Source organism: Schistocerca americana, chromosome 4, assembly GCF_021461395.2.
Source record: "Schistocerca americana isolate TAMUIC-IGC-003095 chromosome 4, iqSchAmer2.1, whole genome shotgun sequence".
NCBI classification, from domain to species: Eukaryota; Metazoa; Arthropoda; class Insecta; order Orthoptera; family Acrididae; genus Schistocerca; species Schistocerca americana.
Window position 1 is genome coordinate 852,136,225 of NC_060122.1, and position 22,503 is coordinate 852,158,727.

Sequence of the window (22,503 nt, forward strand, 5' to 3'; positions counted from 1 at the left end):
CAGATGATAACATCGAATTTGTGACAAAAATTGCTTTGGAAAACTGTTGAATTACCATATGAGAAGTTGCTGAAGATGTTGACATATCAGTCAGTGCTACTGACAAGGGATTTCAAATTGATTCCGTATTTCTGGCACACAAGCAGCTTGTAGTGAAATTGTGTGCTTATGGAATATCATCTCAGTTATGTGACTGGCTTCGCGATTTCATGTCAGAGGTCACAGTTCGTAGTAACTGACCGAAAGTCATCAAGTAAACCAGTGTTCCCCAACGTAGCGTTATATGCCCTCGGCTGTTCCTTATCTATATAAACGATTTAGGAGACAATCTGAGCAGCCATCTTAGGTTGTTTGCTGATGATGCTTGTCGCATATCATCTAGTAAACTAATTGGATGATCAAAAAAAATTGCAAAATGATTTAGAAAAGATATCTGAATGGTGAAAAAATTGGCAATTGACCCTAAATGATGAAAAGTGAGAGATCATCCACATCAGTGATAAAAGGCATCCGTTAAACTTCAATTATGCAATAAATCAATCTAAAAATCTAAAGGCCATAAGTTCAACTAAATTCCTAGGAATTACAATTACCAACAGCTTAAATTGGAAAGGACACACAGAAAATGTTGTGGGGAGGGCAAACCAAAAATTGTGTTTTATTAGCAGAACATTTAGAAAATGTGACAGACGAATGGAAAAACTGGTGTAAGTCGAGCTCGGGGAAGATCAGTTTGGATTCCATAGAAATGTTGGAATGCGTGAGACAATACTGACCTTACGGCTTATCTTAGAAGAAAGATTCAGGAAAGGCAAACCTACGTTTTTAGCATTTGTAGACTTAGAGAAAGCTTTTGACAATGTTGACTGGAATACTCTCTTTCAAATTCTAAAGGCAGCAGGGGTAAAATACAGGGAGCGAAAGGCTATTTACAATTTGTACAGAAACCAGATGGCAGTTATAAGAGTCGAGGGACATGAAAGGGAAGCAGTGGTTGGGAAGGGAGTGAGACATTGTTGTGGCCTCTCCCCGATGTTATTCAATCTGTATATTGAGCAAGCAGTAAAGGGAACAAAAGAAAAATTCGGTGTAGGTATTAAAATCCATGGAGAAGAAATAAAAACTTTGAGGATCGCCGATGACATTGTAATTCTGTCAGAGACAGCAAAGGACCTGGAAGAGCTGCTGAACGGAATGGACAGTGTCTTGAAAGGAGGATATAAGATGAACACACAACATAATTCTTCTTGTATAAAATGAAATTTACTTTGAAAGCAATGCTTTTCATACCACCATTCACACTATTTCCTACGACCTGTTAGATTTCATTCCAGTAGTTGCCAGTGAGCGGCAGAAAACAGGTGTTACTTCGCCTGCACAGCTATGACGATGTAGGCAATCCACACGTTCACTCTCATATAGCATTAACCCGGCATTGAGCATTGAGGAAGTGAGAAATTGTTACACCAGTTGTGACGTGGTTATGAGATGCCCGAAACTCTGATGACAAATTTTTGATACAATAATTGTGTATTAAGTAATTTTTTACTTGTGATATTAATAATGGTGTCTGTTAAATAATATGAATACGTAACATACTGTGTTTATGATACAAAACCTTTTTTTTGGGGGGGGGGGGGGGGGATTAAATAATGAAGTGCCTTTTTCTCAGGAAAAGTACAAGTTTTAGAAGTTAAACATTTTTTCATACAAAATCCAAATAAAATTACAGTTTCTTTGATTAATTAACATAAAAATATTATCTTCTAATCATAAAACAGAAAATAAAAGGTCTTGTGAGATCAATTACCTCAAAACCAACATTACACCTACATATCAGTACACAAAAATCGTGTGCTCCATAAGTATTGGCTTCTCACACTTCGAACAACAATGTATTGTTTTCCTGTCTTTCTTTCTTTTTTTCTTTCTGTCGCCACACCTGACATACCAGTCATTTTCTTTGGAACTGGCGATGAAGTTTCTCCCAACCAATCAGCAATCCTCTTTCGAATTTCCCTTGGAAGACATATGTTTTCTTGTCTAATGCGAAGGCTATCATTTATCAGATTCAAACCTAAATTACAAATGAAATCTCGAGACTTCATACGTGTTTTGTCTGTTATTTTCTCTGTAGACTCTGCTGGCATTTATGGCAGCCATATTCAGTATACCATAAAAAATTGTCATAGACCAATGTTTGCTGTTGCGTACCCGCGAAAGGCAAAGGTACCAAGTTCGAGTATTGGTTCGGCACACAGTTTTAATCTGCCAGGAAGTTTCAAGTCAGGCTTCATTTGAATAATTTTACACCTGTTGCATCTATTTCCCATCCTTCTTTTCGATCCGAGCTCTGGACCGGCACTGGCGAAGATAAAAAGAGATTTACATTTTTTTTTTACATTTTTTAGTAAGTCATTCAGAAGTGTCAGTACATTTTCTCAGATTTAGTTCCCAATGATTAGTAATGATTCTTTGTATGGTAAGTCTCAAAGCAGGGTACAGCACATAATGGAACATTGCAAGTTTTGCATTGGTATCCAGCTTCCCGGTGCACTTTTCTGTTTCGTGCAAACCGTGCACCTGCGCATTAGCATACTTTTCTATGAATGTTCACTCACAATAACAGCCGCAAAATGTCTCTCAGTGAATCGCAGAGGATTCTCGTCATTGTAGCACCTTCCCCTACCAGCTTTTTTGTGTTCTGTAGCATATTTTTCTACAATCTCTATTACGAGAGAAAGGTGAAACTCTGCGAGTGCCATTTTTTGTCCTGTGACCGACCGGTGGAGAGCATGAGCATTTAGAATGCACAAATCCAGAATGTGAAAAAAATATTTCTTGTACCATTTCACAGTCTTGCGCACTGATCCCTTTGAGCTCAGTAACATGTCACAATAGTCAACTGCACCCATACTAGAATTGTAATCTACAACACATTGTGGTTTCTTTATTTTTTCGCCAGTATGTCTGTCAGTCTTCTCTGTTTCGACCATTTGTGTTGTGTGACTTGTGGTCAACATGCACACCTCTCTCTTATCGCACCACTTGATAGCAAGGACCTTGTCAGTGGACTTAAACTCAGCTTTTCCTCATTTTAATTTCTTCTGCAGTTTTGGCATGTTGCGCCTGTTCTTACAAACAGTGCCACATGCGGCTGTTCCATGGTTGTGAAGCGAGAGGAACAGGTACGGCCTGGAGTACCAGTTATCGACATACAGAATATGATCCTGTTCCAAATACAGTACCGTAAGAGTTGCCACTATGTCGCCACATTTTCCCAAATTGTGGAACCCAATTTCTGTTGTTACGCCTGTGTATGTATATACAATAAAATTCAAAATATACCCACTCTGACAGTCACACAGTACAAATGTCTTTATTCCGAATCTGCTTCGCTTTGTTGGAATAAATTGCTTAAAAGATAATTGTCCTTTGAACGGCAAGAGACTTTCATCTAAACAAGGCTTGTGATGTGGGCAAAATGAATTATGAAATGTCTTATCAACTTTGTCATCAATTGTCCTAATTTTAAATAGACTGTCGCCTCTAGTACTCGCAGAGTTATCACTGAAGTGTAACATTCTCAGAAGTAGAGAAAAACGGTCTCAGGACATAATATTGCTGACTGGTGTGTTCAAAAGTGTATCTCCGGACAAATAATAACTTAATTTTAACTTCTTAACTTGCGCCATTAGAAGGCAAATAGCAACAAAACAATACATTTCCTCAAATACAGTGTCTTTCCACTTTGACAGTCGAGAATTCACAGATTCTGTAGTATTTCCTCTGGTGTAAAAGTAAAAATGGTTTGTTTCGTCTGCAATTAATTGCAGCAGTTCTTGAGACATAAATATCACAAAAAATGAAAGAATGCTTTGGTCAGTATCTTTTAGTATCTAATTGACATTTGCGTCCTGAACTCGAGTCATCGAAGTAATGGTGTAACGGCTGGAAATCGGTTTCTTTCCAGCCAAATGTGTCACTTAAGCACGATCTTTTCCAAACCGTTTCACTATCACTTTCTGATTCCTCGGATTCAGAGGAACCGATGACTGTGTAGGGGTAATTTCACTACATAAAGGAAAACGCTTGCGTGGATTCTATACTGGGAATAATCACTTTTATTGTACCACACAAACACAATACATACATACGTGAACGCGGGAAGCGAATACACTGTTTCCTCCAAAGAACCTCACCCGCTAAAGAATGTTTCAGTGTCCTGTCGACTATCGACTTGTCACTCCCACAACTGTATTTCTTGCTCTCCCTTCTGATGTAAAGGGCTGAGGACTACAGCTTAAAGATTCTGTTGAAGACTCATCACTGCTACCAACTGCTGAAGACTCATCAATGCTACCAATGTCAGATAACTCCCACTCACTGTTGCTCTTAGTGAGCATATCCAGGATTTCTTTATCTGTGCAACCACGGTGACGTGACAATTCTCACATAGAAAACTGAAAAAAAAAACACAGGAATCGAATTCTGAAAAGAGGAAACACAGCAACAAACATATACGGACTCTTGAACTATACAGTCAGACCACTGAACAGCTACTGGAAAAGCGGGGCAGAAAGACCGCTCTGCATGTTTAAACATCTGTAGCACTCAGCCAGCTGTGACTCAGCGCGCCTAAACTCGTCCCTAGTGGTGGAAAGGCTGGTGGAGCAGCACGCGTCAACACGTTCTTAGTGCTGTAGGGAAGACCCGAGGGCAGCGCTTATGCATGTCAGGCACACCAGGGGAACGGCGAGGCATGGCGAGTTAACACGTCCCCAGCAGTCAGAGGGTTAAAGAATCAATTGAAAAGTGCCCGTTTCCCTATGAAACACGCACAGTCACAGAGTTAGCCACTTTTTTTGACCCACGCTTCAAGAAGTTAGTGTTCCAATCTTCCCTGTGTGCTGGAGACGCGAGAACTATGGTGATGTCAGAAATACAGTGCATCTTGAAGAAGCAGGAAGAGAAAGTTGCACAGACTGTGCAACCAGTTGCTGGCTGTAGTTCCTGGGGTGCAGGATTACTAGATTTTATGGCAGACAAATTATAGACCCAGAGGCCATCATCAGCTGCAGTTCATGCCACAATTTGTGTATATCAGTACGTCGAGAATCCATGTATGCCTCAGACGACAAATCCTGTGGAATACTGGTGCTGGGAAATCGCACAACAGGGCTAAGCGACAATGCCAAGTGGTACTTGAGCATTCCAGCCTCAACTGTACCAGCGGAAAAGGTATTTTCAAAAGCTGGAAAAAATTATTTCTGACAAGTGTAATTCCCTTCACCCAGAAACAGCCAGAAAACTATTTTTCTGAGCGGAAACAATAAGTATTTATAACTTATTTGGAGTTTAATCAATTAAACATTATTATTTAATGTAATTACTGTTAGATAAAACAAAATTATTTTTCCTTTTATATGAAAAAATATATTGGCCTTTCTTCGTTATTCTCATTTTCCCTTGCTGCCTCCCATCACTCCAGACTCCACTTCTTAATAATGATTGATAATTCTGAATAGAGGAAAGGATAATAATTACATGTAGGGATAGCTGCAACGCTTTCTTTAGAAATTGTTTGATGTAACTAGAACAAACAGAGCAACAAGAAATGATGAGGAAACAGAACACTAACAACACCCCCTTGTTTCCCACATATATACAGTTTTTGGAATCACTGCTGTGGACAGACTAATCAACAATGTAATAGAAGGTCTAAAGTAGCTTTGAATGTGCTATTTTCGTATTTAATGTTGTGATGTGGATACGCTTGTCTCCGGTTAGACTTCCTTCACACAGGCCTGCTACACTGTCTGTGTTCCCTATCCTCAATTGAGTTCACAAAACAAGTGACAAATTTAAATCAGGATGGGACACTGTGCAGACAGTAACTTGATAGTTTCTAACAGAAAGCTATAAGGACAGCCCTTGGTAAAAGGTATAAAACATGTGCAATAAAGCTTTACAAATATGTTACCTTCTAGAGGGGAAATAAAAGAAAAAAAAGCCACCCTTTTGTAGTAGAAGTTTGAAAGAAAAAGACATTTTAAACATTTGTGGAGAATGTTTCCCATTGGGTGGAATCAAACTCGGAACCTTTCACTCCACGATCTACAACTCTACCAATAACACTACGATGCAAGCCGCTTTATAAGGTCCAATATTTGAACGTCACTCTCCGTATAAGGCTGTTGTACAACTTTTATCAATAAATGTGCAGTTTCACAACAAACTCCTATTAGAAAACTTCAATCATTGTTTGTGCTCATAGAATTTATGCCCGGAAACAGCGCGTTTTCATGCTATGCAAATTCTACTGTAAAATCAAACAAATACGGCAAGATTCATCTGCAATATGGCGTCTCCTCAATTTGACTTGTCGAAGCGGAGGAAGCCAGAGGCTCCGAATGGTATGGTGTGAAATCTCCATCTCCAAAACAACCGCTCCATTACCAGCACTACGTGTTGGTCATCTTTTTTTTTCGTCCAATCTGAAATACTTGCATCTCGTAATTATAAAATTCGTAGTCATCCCTTACGAATAATGTATGTCTTCATGTTTCTAATTACACAGTCCACACAAAATTCCTGTTTCCATTTCATATATAAATTCTTAATTATTGTTATTTTATGAAAGATTGTTAATAAAGGTTGCTTCAAGTTAACGGATTTATCGTCAGGAATTATAACAATGTTAAGCTGCCACACGTACTGGAACTAACGCACGCAGCTTTTACACACGTCACTGCTGAACGCTGGTGGGATATAGAATGGCTCGTCATAAAGAAGAGGAGAAAATGCGACACCTGTGTGGCTTCTGTTGTTGATCAACTAGTTATCAACGTAGCAGATGACTTGAACTCAAATGTATAAAGAGCCAAGAGATTACCGGACGACTGACTGTAATTAATACCTTCAGCGGCTTCAGTAATCAACAATACAGTGAAATCTGCAGTATGCTGCTGCACCACGCACAGCTCGCTCAGAAAAATTACCGCATACTTAAGACAGGAATTTTCACTACTTGTTTGCAATTACAATACTGCATTACGTGAGAACGGGAGCATTTTATGCTTTCCATCTTGTCACCTAAGAGGTGTGTGGTAGTGCTGGGGTTTGCAGATTATTATTTCATTCTCTTTAAAAAATAAATGTCATTCGAAGCTATAGTCTTGGCTCATCCCTTTTACGTCTGAATGCAACTGCTGACATCACTGCTGGTTGGTTGGACCAGCTGGCCGGACAAAGTCGTCCAAGTTAAATGCGCTGGTAAGGCAGTTGTCCTGCATTATGCCTCAGTCTATGTGCGTGTAACACAGCATAAAACATGTACTTACAATTGTACTTGATTACACTTGACACAGCTTGGCTTTTGCTCCACGTGAAACGAAATCCAGTGAGTTTCAACCAAATGCAGAACAACACACGCTGTGATGTTTACATCAGGTTTATTCTTATGATGGTCACAGTATGGTAAATTTCGTAAAATCGATTGATAGTACCAAACAAAACTTCCAAAAAATAAAGTTTACAGTATTGAAAACATGATGAACTAACAATTCAAAAGCCAAAAATTAATCGATAGTAAATAACATACTGCCAATGCAGCAAAATACGAACTTCCACAATTCCAGTAACACTCAGTCCAATACCACACCAACATCAAACAATTTAGAAACAGACAACCCTACACGCCCTTCGCAAACAATCCATTTCACACGCCGCACCTCAATGACATCACAGTTGTCACGGGTAAAAGCAGACGAGTGAAATCGGACCCTTCCATTGACCATACATGCCCATTCAAAACAGATGTTCATCCACATCTCTTCCTTCAAATCAGAACTGAAACAGATTTGTCAGAAAATGTTGCCCTTACAGATTGGTACACATGCTGTAGAAGTTGCTTGCTGCAGCCACCACCTGAACATATGTGCTACGGATGTTTGTAATCATATGGCCTGCAGTGACATAGATAAATGTGGGTGAATTGCAAATACAACAATGTTGTCTTGATTTAGAGTCTAATTATTTCTGAATTGATACTCATATGACTCTTAGTATCATAAATTCCCCAGGCTGCTCAGTTTAAGGTAAGCCAACTTCCGTCTAAATTTAACTTTCTTCCATGAAAAATCACACAAGTAGACCATAAATTAGTGAACATAAATGTGGTTTCTGTGAGTCCCTGCAGAACAGTTATCTGTGGTTTTTTATCGCTCCATTTTTCTTATTGCTGTTCATTTGAGTTCTACTACTACTTTTTTAAATAACATTATGATTCAAAATGTAATAACTCTGTTAGATAGTTGTTCATTTACAGAAAACCAATCAATAATTTTATAGAACATTCCATGTTTGTTTGAAAACTTGATGTTCTCCATTGTGTAATAATTTTATTGTTTATATCCTGTGTTTAGTACATGACAAAGTGATTAGGAACCGGCTAAGCATCAAGCTAACCAACTGTGAAGAGCAATTTTTCAACTACACCACTGTTTGTTAATACAGCACGTGGATTCAATCTGGTTCTAATGCATCACTCTCTTGCAAGCTAACACTTTGCTAGACCTCATATCACTCTAAAAAAATTCAAAATATTAAAGTCAAATCAAACAGTGGAAAGCAAACCAATACACACAATTCATTTGGATATAACTGAGTGGCTTTAGATGCACCCAGTTTCTAAAAATAAACATTTAGTCCTCACATGTCAATCTCGCTTACAACAGCTTCATCCCATGGACCATATATGTTATCCTTGTGGCACTGCCATTTCACAAAACATAATGGACACACTGCAGTGATAAATATCACAGAACAGATAAACAGGAAAGTCAAAATTGATGACACAGTAAATAAAAAATAAACAGTTACAGTGACCATGCTACCTACAGTGATCAGAGATCCTCTCACATTTGACAATAACATTGGAAGGAGTGCGTATAATTCAACTGCAACTGTTAACAGCACAAAGGCATGGAATGGTGAAGGCAGTCGTGACGCTAAGCATATTGAACCAAATATAGCAGCATTCAGAGACAAGGCGCTAGATACAACTGCTGCAGGCACACCATAATCGAAAAATATCAAGTGAACACAACTCATTATCGTAGTCATCGCATATATTGTGTCTGTACTAATTGTCTCGGTAAGTGTTTTCAGAATAGGGGACAGCACGTAGCCAAAGGAAAGAAATATTAGAACTGTGTGCAAATCTCCCCAAAACACTGTGCTATAATTTACACTCGTATGTACTGCTCTGAACAGCAGGTAACCTATTCCTGTCAGTATGCTGCTGCACACGAATACTTTCTCCGGTGTAATCCATTCGTTGTTGACGTACACGAATATTAGAGCAAACCATACAACGATGCATAACTGGCGTGCAACTAGTCCACCCCCTCTGATCGCCTCTCCATACGACACACCTCGAGAATGTACATTTTTCTTCAATTCTTCCAGAAACGATGCATCTGTGTAATTGTCTGGATAGCCTTTGTTTTCATACAAATTCTTCTTCCACGCAGATCTTGTTGAACTTTTCTTAATAGTCATCGAATGTCGTTCAGATAAAACGCATTTTAGTCAATGACCTCACAAAACACCAACTTCCCACCCATGACTTGTCAACACAACACACTACTGACTACACAGTTAGCTAAACGCGCATCCAAAGACCTGCTTTACACTTACCACACGCTACGTATTCATTTGTTACGACGAGCTTGTTATCTTTCGTATGAACTTCTTTGTTGTGAACTTCTGCCTGTGTGTCACATGGACTCATGGAATATTTGTAAGGGTTTGAAAGTTTGGTGGTTATTCTTGTGGAACTACTAGTAGTATATGAAATGAAATGTCTTTCTCCGTGACCAAGTGCTAATAACAGTACATAAAAAAGTGTCCCTGATATCGCAACATACCAGTAGAACAACTGTTCGGAGACACCGGCGTAAACCTTATTTTTGCAACAGTTTTAACGCAAACTTGAAGGTTTGTAAATGTGATGTAGGGAGCCTTCTGTTTGGGATAGTGTGATGTGTTACAGGTAACCAGAGATGCAAAATACAAAGGAAATGGGTTGCTGTGCTCTGAACTTTCTGCCACATACTAGCACTGAATATATGTAGTAGCAATGATAATGTTACTAACGTGTGTAGAGCCACGTAACTGTTCAGAAACCAGAATCTATAGTTCATTATATTTGAGATAACGATGCTGATTATTATAGACAAAATTGTTAATATAAACATTCTCGTATAGACAACTACAGTATGTAAACTTTTCTTGGTTGCTTATAGGAGGAATTGGGATGGATGGAGAAGAGTAGTTCTAACTACAATCTAGACTACTACTGGGAGAGGACGTTTTGTCTCAGGTTCAGCAGTCACTGCAGCCATGCTTTGTGCTACAAACAGAACATCTGCCCTCAGGGTGGGCCCTGAGCCTACTTTTTCTGTGTAGAACCGTAAACGGGGAAAACTTTGCCACAATTTTTTTTCATCCTACCGGCTTTCATAATGCAAAAGACGTATTTCAAACTAACCTAAAAGATAGGTCTTCGTCGCTAGTGTCATATTATGGTTACAGACAACAATTTAGGTATGTACTTATACACAAAACCCGTTTGGCAAAGTAATCTGACAAGTCGGTCAACTTTGTCAGCTGTTAAAATAAATGGAAATCATCAAAACACTACAGAAAAAGAAATTTAAAGCATTGAAAGCAATTTATACATTAGTAAGAAACACTTTAATGCAAAGATAATTACAGAGAAGGTTATACAGAAAGGTACACATAAAAATTCAAATCTTAAAAATTAAGTTTGACTTTTCATCAGAAAAGAAAGTTTTGCCCTATAGAAGAAGTAGATAGACTCATCACTGCTGTAATGGCAGTTGCTGTGCGTGTTCTGCTTCCCAGTCAAATCCAAGAGGTTTTTCATGATGAGCTGTAGATCAAGAGGCATTCCCCAATCTGTACAAATGAAGATTTGTTCAAGGATCTCTTCTTCTTCTTCTTCTTCACTGCACTGTGCAGTCTGACACCGTGGTCTCTTTAAATGGAAACACTGTACTTTTTTTTCAATTGTTCTTCAGGAGATATTGAACTCTTTCTGCTGCTGTTCCACTGCTCATTTCTTTATTAATCACTACAGATATAGCTGTTTTTCCCTGTTTGGGTCTAATGAGGCTTGTTATTTTAAGAACCTGTACAGAGACACAAAAATGCTAGGGGGAAAAAGAAAAAAAAGTGAAAGAGGCAAGAAAAAGGCAAAATTCTAAATTGGCAAAGTTGACCCATTTTCACCAAGCTTCCTGCTGCAACATTGCCAAGTTATATTACTATTCTACATACACCACACAATTTTATTTCTCGCAGTGATTCTGAAATGTAATTATATACTGCACGGAACAGAAGAAATAGTTTTCACTTAAATTAGAATGGATAGACAGGACAAGACACTTCTGTAGACTACAAGAAAATGCACGGTCCACAAACTGAAAGGAAGGCACCGACAAAGTACAGGAAACAATGAATAAACCTAAAATGTGCACCAGATCTGTTGTTCGTTGTTTCCCCTGTGCAATGAAAGCATTGGCACCTTTACTGGAAGTTTAAAGAACTTGGTGGGGTGCCCAGTATAATCTTGTTCTAAAAGTGACAAAATTTCTCTGCTTTGCAAAGTTGTTCCAGCTTACAGTAGTTGTTGGTTTCACCCACAATGGATTTAGTACTACCTCATTGCTCTTTCTAGCATTGAACACAACAAACTGGAATGAAACATGTATCTCGGTACTCAATAGCTCTGTGATACAGCACACAGTATTGTTTGATCATTAATGTTGTCAATGGGCAGAAACAAAATGCTATTGGTCTGAAGTCTTCTTGCTTCAGAAATTGGGAGCCCAATGCTCCAGAAAAGTTGTACAATTAGTATCCATAATAAAGTTAAAATTATACATGTATTATCTCAATACAAAGCGTAGACCATCCCATGACGCCATGAACAAAGTACGCCAATACGTCATTTTCTATGGTATGTAGCGAGGTGAGACTGAACAGGCAAACAGCCAGTGACAACTATATCCCACATAAATTAACCATGTTAGGCAACTGCCTTAGTAAAGGGTCATTCCATGTCAAAACACGAAATAATTCAAGGATTTGTAACCCTCTACCTCAGATTTACACAAAACTTTGCATATTTGCTTATACTTACAACGTAAGAACTTTATTTTATATTGAATTTTAAATGTAGTGATATTCTGATAACTGGGCTCTTCAAGAATATCAATGCAAAATGGCACTTATCTACATAAATGCCCAGATGTTTATCAAGCTTTTGATATGGATTATTCCTTTTTTTTTTAAGTTAAGTATGGCATATAGTTAACTGATATCCAGTTATTGAAGCAATAAAGTTACAAGGAATGTTTAAAAAAATATTAATGAATGTCAGTTTTCAATTTCAGGTTAATTGCGACAATGTGGAAAAATGCTTATATCACGTTTATCCAACCTGTTGGGAACCTGATTTTGGTCTTAAATAATCCCCTAGATTGTAGGTTTTCAAATAAAATAAAAATTTTAATGGGTCTTCAGCTAATTGACACACACATCTGAAATCAAAATACATTTGGCTGTGATGGAAAAGGGTCATTTTAAGTAAGTTCATCCACTCACTGCCTCAGATGCAAGGGTATTAAATTAGAATATTTAAGTATAACTCATTCTAGGCAGGCAAGTTAACTTTAAATGTGAAAATTTATTTCCTTTCATTTGACTAATTCAGTAATTTGTTAAGGACCATAATATATATATGATTTACATGGTCAGCTAGTCACCTGCTCACAGTGACCAAAAAAAAAATAAATCCTTAGACAGCAGTAGCTTTTATAGGCATAAAAAACAATGCAACAATTGCTGAAATTCGTTGTTGAGAATAACTGGCTTACAATAATTAGTCTATTTGGCCTCAGTTGCTCTTTGTCTTTCTGTGAGACAGGTCATATCTGTTTGTGGTGCGCCCCTTTCATTCCACTTGTATAAAGCATGTTTTAAGTGAATTAGTGCTCATTTAATTGCAACATAAAATGTGAATTCATGCACTGTTGAAAAATTAATAAAAACACCATGTCATTTGGCAATCTATACCTTAGTAAAAACTCTACAAAAGACAGAAGCGTTGCGTGAAAGCCAATGAGATTTGATAATTCTGCGATCCAGTATAAGCTATCCACAAGATCAAGAAACTGCTACTATATGTAGACATCAAAGATACTATTACTTAAAAGTTTTTGTAAGTCATCAAATAACTTTTTGTGATCCTTTCAAAAAACAGACAAACAGTTAAAAAGTCTTTGAGGTCAGTTTTCTTGTTGTCTAAAACATTAAGTGCTAAAAGAATCTATGTAAAACCAGGTCAAAAACTGTGCACAGCATGTCGTAAGATTTGTGAACAGAAAACTGACATCAGTGACAGAAACAGAAGTTATGCAGGTGACTTGGATGTGACATTTCACGAATCAGTACTAAAATGTCAAAGTATTGAGGGTGCAAATAAAACTTTACATGATTTGGGGTATTCTCACTTAAAACTTCTCTCCATCCCAAATCACAGGAAGGCTATTGCAAAAAGAAGTTAGAAAAAGAGAAGCATGTGTCTGCATTAGATTGCAGTATTGAAGATTCAGACTGCGGAGGAGAAAAATTTGATGATGAAATTGTTAAACAAAGGCAAAGATTCTGATGCCATGATATTGTTAATGAAAGAAAAAGTGACTAGTGTAAGAGTACCAGAAAAAATTCAAATTTTAACTTTAGCTCCACCCTCTTGGTCAGAAGAAAACATAATGTCAGAATTTAGTGTTAGTGAGAATGTGGTTTGACAAGCAAGGAAACTGAAAACAGAAATGGGTACAGAATGAGATTTTCACTCTGCAGCGGAGTGTGCGCTGATATGAAACTTCCTGGCAGATTAAAACTGTGTGCCGGACCGAGACTCGAACTTGTGACCTTTGCAAAGGTCCCGAGTTCGAGTCTCGGTCTGGCACACAGTTTTAATCTGCCAGGAAGTTTCAGAAATGGGTATTTTATCAATTCCTAAACCAGAAAGGGGGAACACTATTGCCCATGAAGTGGCAAAGATGTGACTGATTTCCACCAAAATGATGCATATACTCAAATGTTACCAGGAGCAAAAGGCAAAGTTAGCATTCAGAAGAATGTGCATATGCAAAAAAAGACTCATCCTTTGCAACTTGAGAGAGGGTACTCTTGTTTTAAATAGGAGAATCCAAACATTAACATTTTATATGCTGTTGGTGTACTTAAATCAACATCATTAAGCAGAATGTATTGCTTTAATGAAAAAGATATAATTCGTCACAGTGGGTTAAAAACAGAGATTCTCTTAAGAAGTTTCATTGATAGTTTCAGGGATCTTCACTGCTGAATATGTACTTTTTAAATTAATATTAGTGTGGCTAGAATAATTGCTGTTTAAAGATGCTAATTTGACATCCTGAATAAAGTTAACCTGTTTAATGAAATTTTTCAATTGAATTTATAACTTCTGGCTCTTTACTTTCATGAGGCAGTCTTACTGTAGGTTGTCAGTTTACATAATCTGATTTGAATGATCTTCTGAACAATGATGTGATGTATGTTAAATGAACATCAAATACCTATCAAAACTCGTGGTGCTTCTTCTTTTTTCTTTTCCTTTTAAATAATCTCAGAGTTTCGATATAAATACATCTTGTTTCAGCTGTCAGAAAGTGTTTTACAATTTGAAAAATCATTCTTTGGTCCAAAACAGCTTAAGTTTATTTTTTATATTCCCATATGTCAAGAATAGTTATTAATTTTTTTCCGTTAAAGAAACATCCCTTCTGTGACATCTGGGGAAATATGACAGTGACACATTGTAAATAAGATACTTCCTATTATTATTATTAATATTATTATTATTATTATTTTGTTGGAAGTAATGCAATCCAAATGTCAAACTTTAGTTATCATTTACGTTTGTGAAAAATTTCCATTTTTTTTCCCCCCTCAAAGTACATGAAGTAAGTACGTGGAGAAATTTTGCATTGATTGTTGCCATGCAAAAGTAACAAGTAGAAAAAGTTGTCAAAGTCAGGAGCAGTGAGTGTCAGGTGTGGATGATGCCCCCCCCCCCCCCCCCCATTTTTGCGTCCATTTGTAGAAAACCCATTAATAGTTTTATTTTTATGACAATGGGTACTGTATTGGGAAGTATTTAAGATCAATTATAAGTTCCCACTAGGTTGGATAAATTTGATATACGCATTTTACAATATGTCTGTACTTTTTCCAGAAATTGAAAAGTGACACACATTAATTTTTTTTTTTATTTTATTTTATTTTTTTTTTTTTAACTTTATGGCTTAAATAATTACATGTCTGTTAAGTATGTGCTTCTCTTAACTTATGGGAAAAAAAATTCAAGCCGGAAGCTTCATGAAAACCTGTGTTATGGGCATTTATGTAGATAAATACCATTTCGAGTTGACATTCATATAAAATATCACTAAATTTAAAATTTGATATAAAAAAAAGTTTTAGTCTGAGAGCAAAGAGAGTTTGCTCAAGTCTTATAAGTATAAGCAAATGTGCAAAATTTCATGAACTTCTGAGATGATGGGTGACTCGTCCTGTGTGATTTTATGTGAAAAAGCTAAAGGTATGAAATTTATTTTCAAGTTGGGAATGCATTTGATATTAAGATATTACCATTGGTAACACATGAAATTTGTGCCAGGCTGGGACTCGATCCCAGACTCCATGCTCTCGAGTGGTCACCTTAACCACTTCAGCTATTCGAGCATGCTTCCAGGTCCGACCCAAACTTCCGTATGTCATACTCTATAATCCCATTGCTTGAAACTTTACTTGAGTTCCCGCTACAGTGTTTCAAGGAGACAAACTTATTCAATGTTAGTATTACAATTGTCATTTTGCCTATCGAGGCTTACGCTGATAACCTCACCGTTGGGGTCCATAAGATCCCTACCGCTATCGAGGGTTGTAATTCTTATATGGAGGGTTGTAATACTTATCTTTAACAATATCTGAAGAAACAGACATTGGTTACAATCTTACAGCTGGACTAAATTTATTAAATTTATTCACAATTGTGGGATCTTTCTGACATCAGCTGTGTTAGGTATCAAGGTATTACCTATTGGTGACATAAAAATGTATGCCAGACTGGGACTTGAACCTGGATTCCCCACTTGCCACAAGCAGTCACCTTAGCCACTTCAGCAATCAGAGCAGGCTTACAGGACTGACTCAACTGATGACTGTAACACTAATGTTGAATACACTTGTCTCCTTCAAACCCCATGGCGGAATCCAAGTAAAGTTGCAAGCAATGAAGTCATAGACAGTATGACATGAGGAATATCGGGTCAGTCCTGGAAGTGTGCTCAGATAGCCCAAGTGGTCAAGGTGACCGCTTGTAACCAGCAGGAAACCTGGGTTCGAATCATGGCCTGAGACAAATTTTTACATATCACCAACAGGTAGTATCTTTATACCTAATCTTCATACCTAAACATATGAGCTATTATTACTTAGTTTTTCTGGAATTAGATGAACCACAGCTATTTGCTCGAGGGGCAAGTCACGGTGTGTAGTTTGTGGAATCTGGTAATAAAAATCATTAAACAGAAGGGACTGTTCAGGTGATATAAACATACAAATGTTAAATTAAACTAAGGCTAGGATCTGTCCAGAATAAAAGGTATCTCCCAGAAAGGCGCCTTTCAAGTGAAATTAGTACATTTGAAGATTGATGTTTTCATTCCCTATACAAAGCCTATCGAAAATGGAATACTAAACACATTTTGGTTTGAGTGCAGTGGTGTTCCCATTGAAATCTTGGCTGTTGTAACACTGATCTGTGATAACCAAGCCCTAGGCCTTGGTTATGTTGTAAGGTGAGAGTGGTGAGTTGACAAAGCCCAACAAATATAAAGGAAAGGTTATGGTAACAGATTGATCTGTAGCCTGATTTCCACATTTGTGCCATAGAAGTCATAGACAGTATGACATGAGGAATATCGGGTCAGTCCAGGAAGTGTGCTGTGCTCAGATAGCCCAAGTGGTCAAGGTGACCGCTTGTAACCAGCAGGAAACCTGGGTTCAAATCATGGCCTGAGACAAATTTTTACATGTCACCAACAGGTAGTATCTTTATACCTAATCTTCTTCTTGTGAGGTGAATTGTGAAAAACTGTAGCACATAATAGACAAATCTCTGAGTATTTTGGTGCATATCATTTACGTACATTGTGTATTGACTGGGAAAATTCAAGGGGGCACATGGTACTTTATACTGACAGTTTGTTTGTAAATAGGTGAAGACAACAAAAGTGAATACGATATAATAGTTTTCGTAACAGATATATCTGTAGCATAGCCTGAGAGGTTTGTTTTTACACTATGTTGAAGAAACTTTGTTAAATGACTGACAACTCCCCTGCAGGTGCTTTGGTTCATTTTACATGCATGGTGATTATAATTAAAGTTAAACTTTCAAACCACTGTAGGAATAACATCAGTGGTCAGAATGACATCAAATTGCAAAGGAATATTACCAGAGAAGGGGGGAAAGCATACGGCATAAGAAACCACTACCACAAATGACAAATGAGTCATACAACAATGCCTGAGATGTATGCTTAACGTTAAGCAAACTACTACTGAGGGTGCATAGGTGTGCAGGTGTGATACTGTTAGTTACGTAAGCCCATCCACCAAGGCAAGGTCATATCACATTGGATGGGAAAATAGGTTTTCAGTTGTCCTGAGGCCAAAAACTGCATAAAAAGCATCAATCACATTGGTTTTAAATTGTTCTGAGGCCTAAAACCATATAAAAAGCACCAGTCAAAATCAAATCAGATTATTAATTTCCATGTGACTGGCGCAAAATATGTTCAGTATGCTGTCCACCATTTTCTGCAACAAGTTGAAATCGAGAAACAGCATGTTGCATGACTGATCGAAGTGCTTCTGGGGTCACATTCAGAATCATTTGCACAGATCGTGCCTTCAATGCAGCTAAGTTTGCAATCGGAACACTAAACACAACATCGTTGAGATAGCCCCACAGATTAAATGGCAGCTGATAATTCTAGAATTTCTGAATGGCGGTTCAGCAGTTGCTTAACTTGATTTGCAATGTGCAGATGTGTGCCACCTTGCATTAAAATGATATCATCCACACATCCAAGCTATTGAGAGCTGGAAAGACGTGGTTGTGCAAAAGACGCTCATAGTGCTTACCAGTGATAGTACATTAACAGGACCGGAAGCACCTCTTTCGAAAAATATGGTCCTACGGTACGTGACGCCGTAAACCTGCATCACACAGCGACCTTTTCAGGATGGATTGCTATAGGTTGAATTGGGTGTGCATTTTCTGTTGCCCATATTCAAAAATTCTGTGTATTGACATATCCTGTCAGATGGAAGTGGGCTTCATCTGTCCACAAAATCTTCCATGGCCAATCATTATCCACTGCCATGCGAGCAAGAAATTCTGAAGCAAGGTTGTCTCTTGCTGGCAGGTCAACATTAGGCAAATCATGCCCACGGGTTATTTTGAATGAATAGAAAAGAAGGATGTTTCGTAGGATCTTACGCTCTGTGCTCATGGGTGTGTCCAATGTTTGGGCAATTCTTCGTGCACTACATGTTTGCACACCACCACTCGTCTCCCCCTGCATTGCTGTGGCCACTGCTTCCACTGACGCGAAACAATCTGTTTCCTCCCTCTACCAGGTTGCACACTAAAAGAACCTGTCTTTTCGAATTTCCGAATCATTTTCTCCAGACCCCATGGCAGTCATCGGACCAACGCCTTTTCTCACACCCTTCAGTGTCTGGAACTTCTGCAGAGCGATTTGTGCACAATCATCATTCTTGTAATACAGCTTTACAAGCAGAGCGCGATCCTGCATTGAGACAGTCATGGCAAACATCACGGACATGAAAGGAGGAAAAGCCGTGTATCCAGCATGTTTATACCAACTTCAGTGGTTCGTGTGCATGTCAAGTGTTTCCATTTACATGTTCTGACAAATACAGTGCCATCTCTTGATCAATTTTCACACTATTTTTTTTTCCCTTCTGCCGTACATTTTCACCTTTATCTGATAATATTCCATTTCAATTTGATGTCATTCTGACCAGTGGTGTTATTTCTACAGCATTTTGAAAGTTTAATTATAATCACCTTGTGCATATCATATATCAACTATAAAAAATGCAAGGGGAAATTGTGGTTGTTGTGGTCTTCAGTCCTGAGACTGGTTTGATGCATCTCTCAATGCTACTCTATCCTTTACAAGCTTCTTCATCTCCCAGTACCTACTGCAACCTACATCCTTCTGAATGTGCTTAGTGTATTCATCTCTTGGTCTCCCTCTACTATTTTTACCCTCCACGCTGCCCTCCATTACTAAATTCGTGATCCCTCGATGTCTCAGAACATTGTTATGAAAGTTAAAAAGTGCATCAGAAAAGCTGTGTTACGTAATATATAAACGTATCAAACAAATACTATGGTGCATATTTTGTACATACATTTACTTAAACTACAAAAAATACAGGAGCATGGAGCTGCATAACTTTTGTCCCATTTTATGTACTGCAGCACCCATGTTTTGTGTGTGAGTACTCTAAACGCAGTGCTAGAATTTCTAGATTTTAGAATTTCTTGAGGTGTCAGAAGTGTACAGTACAAAATCTGCAAATCAATGCTGGATATTGTTCTTACAAGCCTTCTCTTGGACTAATATATACTTTGGTGATACAGTTGTATCAAAATATGGGATAAACCAGGGGGCCTGCTGCCATAAGTCAGCTTTGACAAATGACATCATGCCAAACACCAAGTTGGAACACAGATATGATTTCAAAATGGCGACCAATAGCCTCAAACTTTTCCATGGCATAAAAATATAACTATCGATTACAAAATAGTATAAATTCATTATAATTAATATTGAAGCTAACTGCACTACTGCTAGAAAGTGGGTATATTGGACGAAGACATACTAAAATCTAACAAAACAACCTTTGTCGAAAAAATTGTTCATCTTTTGAAACGATCCATGAATTGATCCAATTTGTGACTTCTTCATGAGATTGGAAGTGTTGGTCAGCCATTGATTTAAACAGGTGATTGTCAGAGGTAGCAATGTCTGGAAAATATGGCGGGTGGGGTAGGGCTTCCCATTTTAACATTTCCAAGTACATTTTGACCTCTTATGCAACGTGGGGTCGAGTGTTGTCATGCTGCAAAATCACTTTATCATGCCTCTCACTGTATTGCGGCCATTTGTCTTTCAATGCTCTGCTCAAGCGCATTACTTGTGTTGGATAACGAGCACCTGTGATTTTTTTCACTTGGTTTTAACACCTCATAGTACACATCGCTGAGCTGGTCCCACCAAATTCAGAGCATGATCTTGGAGCCGTGAATATTCGGTTTGGCCATCATGTGGAAGCATGGCCGGGATATCCCCATGATTTTTTGCGTTTAGGGTTATCGTAATGAACCCATTTTTCGCCCCCGGTCACAATGCAATGCAGAAATCCCTTCTGTTTTTGCCTCTGAAGCAGCTGTTCACAAAAACACAAACAACCATTCAACGTCTCTTGGTTTTAGCTCACATGGGACCCAAGTTCCTTCTTTCTCAATCGTGCCCATAGTCTTGAGACGTTTTGAAATGGCTTGCTGTGTCACTCCCACTAATCGTGCCAGTTCTTCTTGAGTTTGACACGTGTCTTCACCCAGCAATGTCTCCAATTCTGCATCTTCGAAAACATTCTCTCTTCCACCACTATGCTGGTGTATGAGGTTAAAATCACCATTCTTGAAGGATTGAAATTACTCACGACACGTTCTTTCACTAATAGCGTCCTTACCATACGTACTTGAGAGCATTCGATGAGACTCAGCCGCTGTTTTCTTCACATTGAAATGAAACAGTAACACCTCCCTCAAATGACGAGAATTAGGCTCGTAAACTGACATTTTCAATCAAGAACAACTTTATGATGCAGACACAAATCAACTAATGTTTGAATGAGGATATGTTGACCGAGGTCCAAGCTCACGGCCTGTCGTCTGCGATCTGTTTCTTTCGACCGCTACTTACCATTGTCGCCTCCTATCGGCAAATGGTGGAAGCAAAGTTGTACACCTTACAACCAACAACGCAACACAGAAACCATAAAAATTTGCAGTAACATCAATTTCAATACACAAGATTACTTCATTGTCACAATAACTAACAAACACCAAAACATAAATTTAAATCTCCAACCATAAAAAACACACAACACTAAAAATTCTAAACCATAAAAAGAACCTATTGCCTATAAGTGCCAACACCAAAATAACTCACTAAGCAACCACCACAACCTCTTCCAGGATTACTATAACAAATAGCTTTCAAGGTGTTGAATATCAATAACAACACTCACAATTTAGAAACACAAACTTCCTGCACTAGAGTTCACCACCACTTACTTCAACAAGTCCTCTGTAATCATGATACATTATAAATACACAGTGCCACTATGACTTCACTGTTATGTCACAGGTCAAAGTAAACAAGTGGTACTGAAGTCCCAGTTGACCTAAAATAAGATCCTGACGACATGAAAACACACAACATAGCACATTATCAACTGAGTTATGTAGCTAAAGTGTATAATGTAATATGGATGATATAATAATATTGGTGATGAAAGTGCTATATTGCTAATGTCACGTAATCTATTTTGGAGAAGTGTAGAATACAATACATTTCAAATTAACTGCTAAATAATCACATCCCAACCTAACTACAGCCCTCCTCATCTGCTACATTATGAAAATAAGCTTTAGACACGGCATTTAAAAAGATGGTCCACGAATTTAACTACATCCAATAATCTATACCGCATACTGATCAAACCATCAATTCTTGATGTATTAGTTATTGTAAGCAAATTCAATCATACAGACTGTTTTCCTTTCAAAATATTTTTGCATGCCACAGTGTACATCTCACCTATTTAGCTGAAGTGAAGTTGGCAAAGCAGTTTTCGATTGTATTTAAGCGATGCATTTTCTTTACTGAATTTTTTTCATCCTTCCTTCAATTTTGATGCAATCACATTCAATACTTTCGCCATATAACTCAAGCAAATAGGGTTTATATTATTGCATATGTTTTTTACCTCGTGGCACCATTTGAGTGCATTCTCAACTGAAGCATGGAATACAATGCAGGGTGTCTTGTTACTGGCTCTAAAATCCAGGGTGGAATAATGACATCATTATGAAAAGGATAGTTGCTACTCACCATATAGCGGAGATGCCGAATCACAGATAGGCACAACAAAAAGACTGTCACAAAATAAGATTTCTCTGGCAGCTGAAGTCTGGCTTCAGCT

The 22,503-nt window shown here is 37.9% G+C and overlaps 2 protein-coding genes across 3 annotated transcripts in view; one reads left to right on the forward strand and one right to left on the reverse strand.

Annotated features, from left to right (window-relative positions):
- Nucleotides 1-7,437: 7,437 nt before the first annotated feature.
- Nucleotides 7,438-9,667, reverse strand: LOC124612635 (phosphatidylinositol N-acetylglucosaminyltransferase subunit C). The gene has a single exon (XM_047140932.1). The coding sequence runs from the start codon at nt 9,562-9,564 to the stop codon at nt 8,713-8,715; it is 852 nt and encodes a 283-aa protein (XP_046996888.1). The 5' UTR covers nt 9,565-9,667; the 3' UTR covers nt 7,438-8,712.
- Nucleotides 9,668-9,756: 89 nt separating this feature from the next.
- LOC124612578 (probable glutamine--tRNA ligase) overlaps nt 9,757-22,503 on the forward strand; it is a 30,222-nt gene continuing 17,475 nt past the window's right edge. Inside the window, exon 1 of one of the 2 annotated variants that reach the window (XM_047140864.1) lies at nt 9,757-9,805. The gene's annotated coding sequence lies outside the window, so the exon portion shown is untranslated. Of the gene's footprint in view, nt 10,003-22,503 lie in introns of both variants that reach the window. The other variant, XM_047140862.1, reaches the window with a different exon arrangement.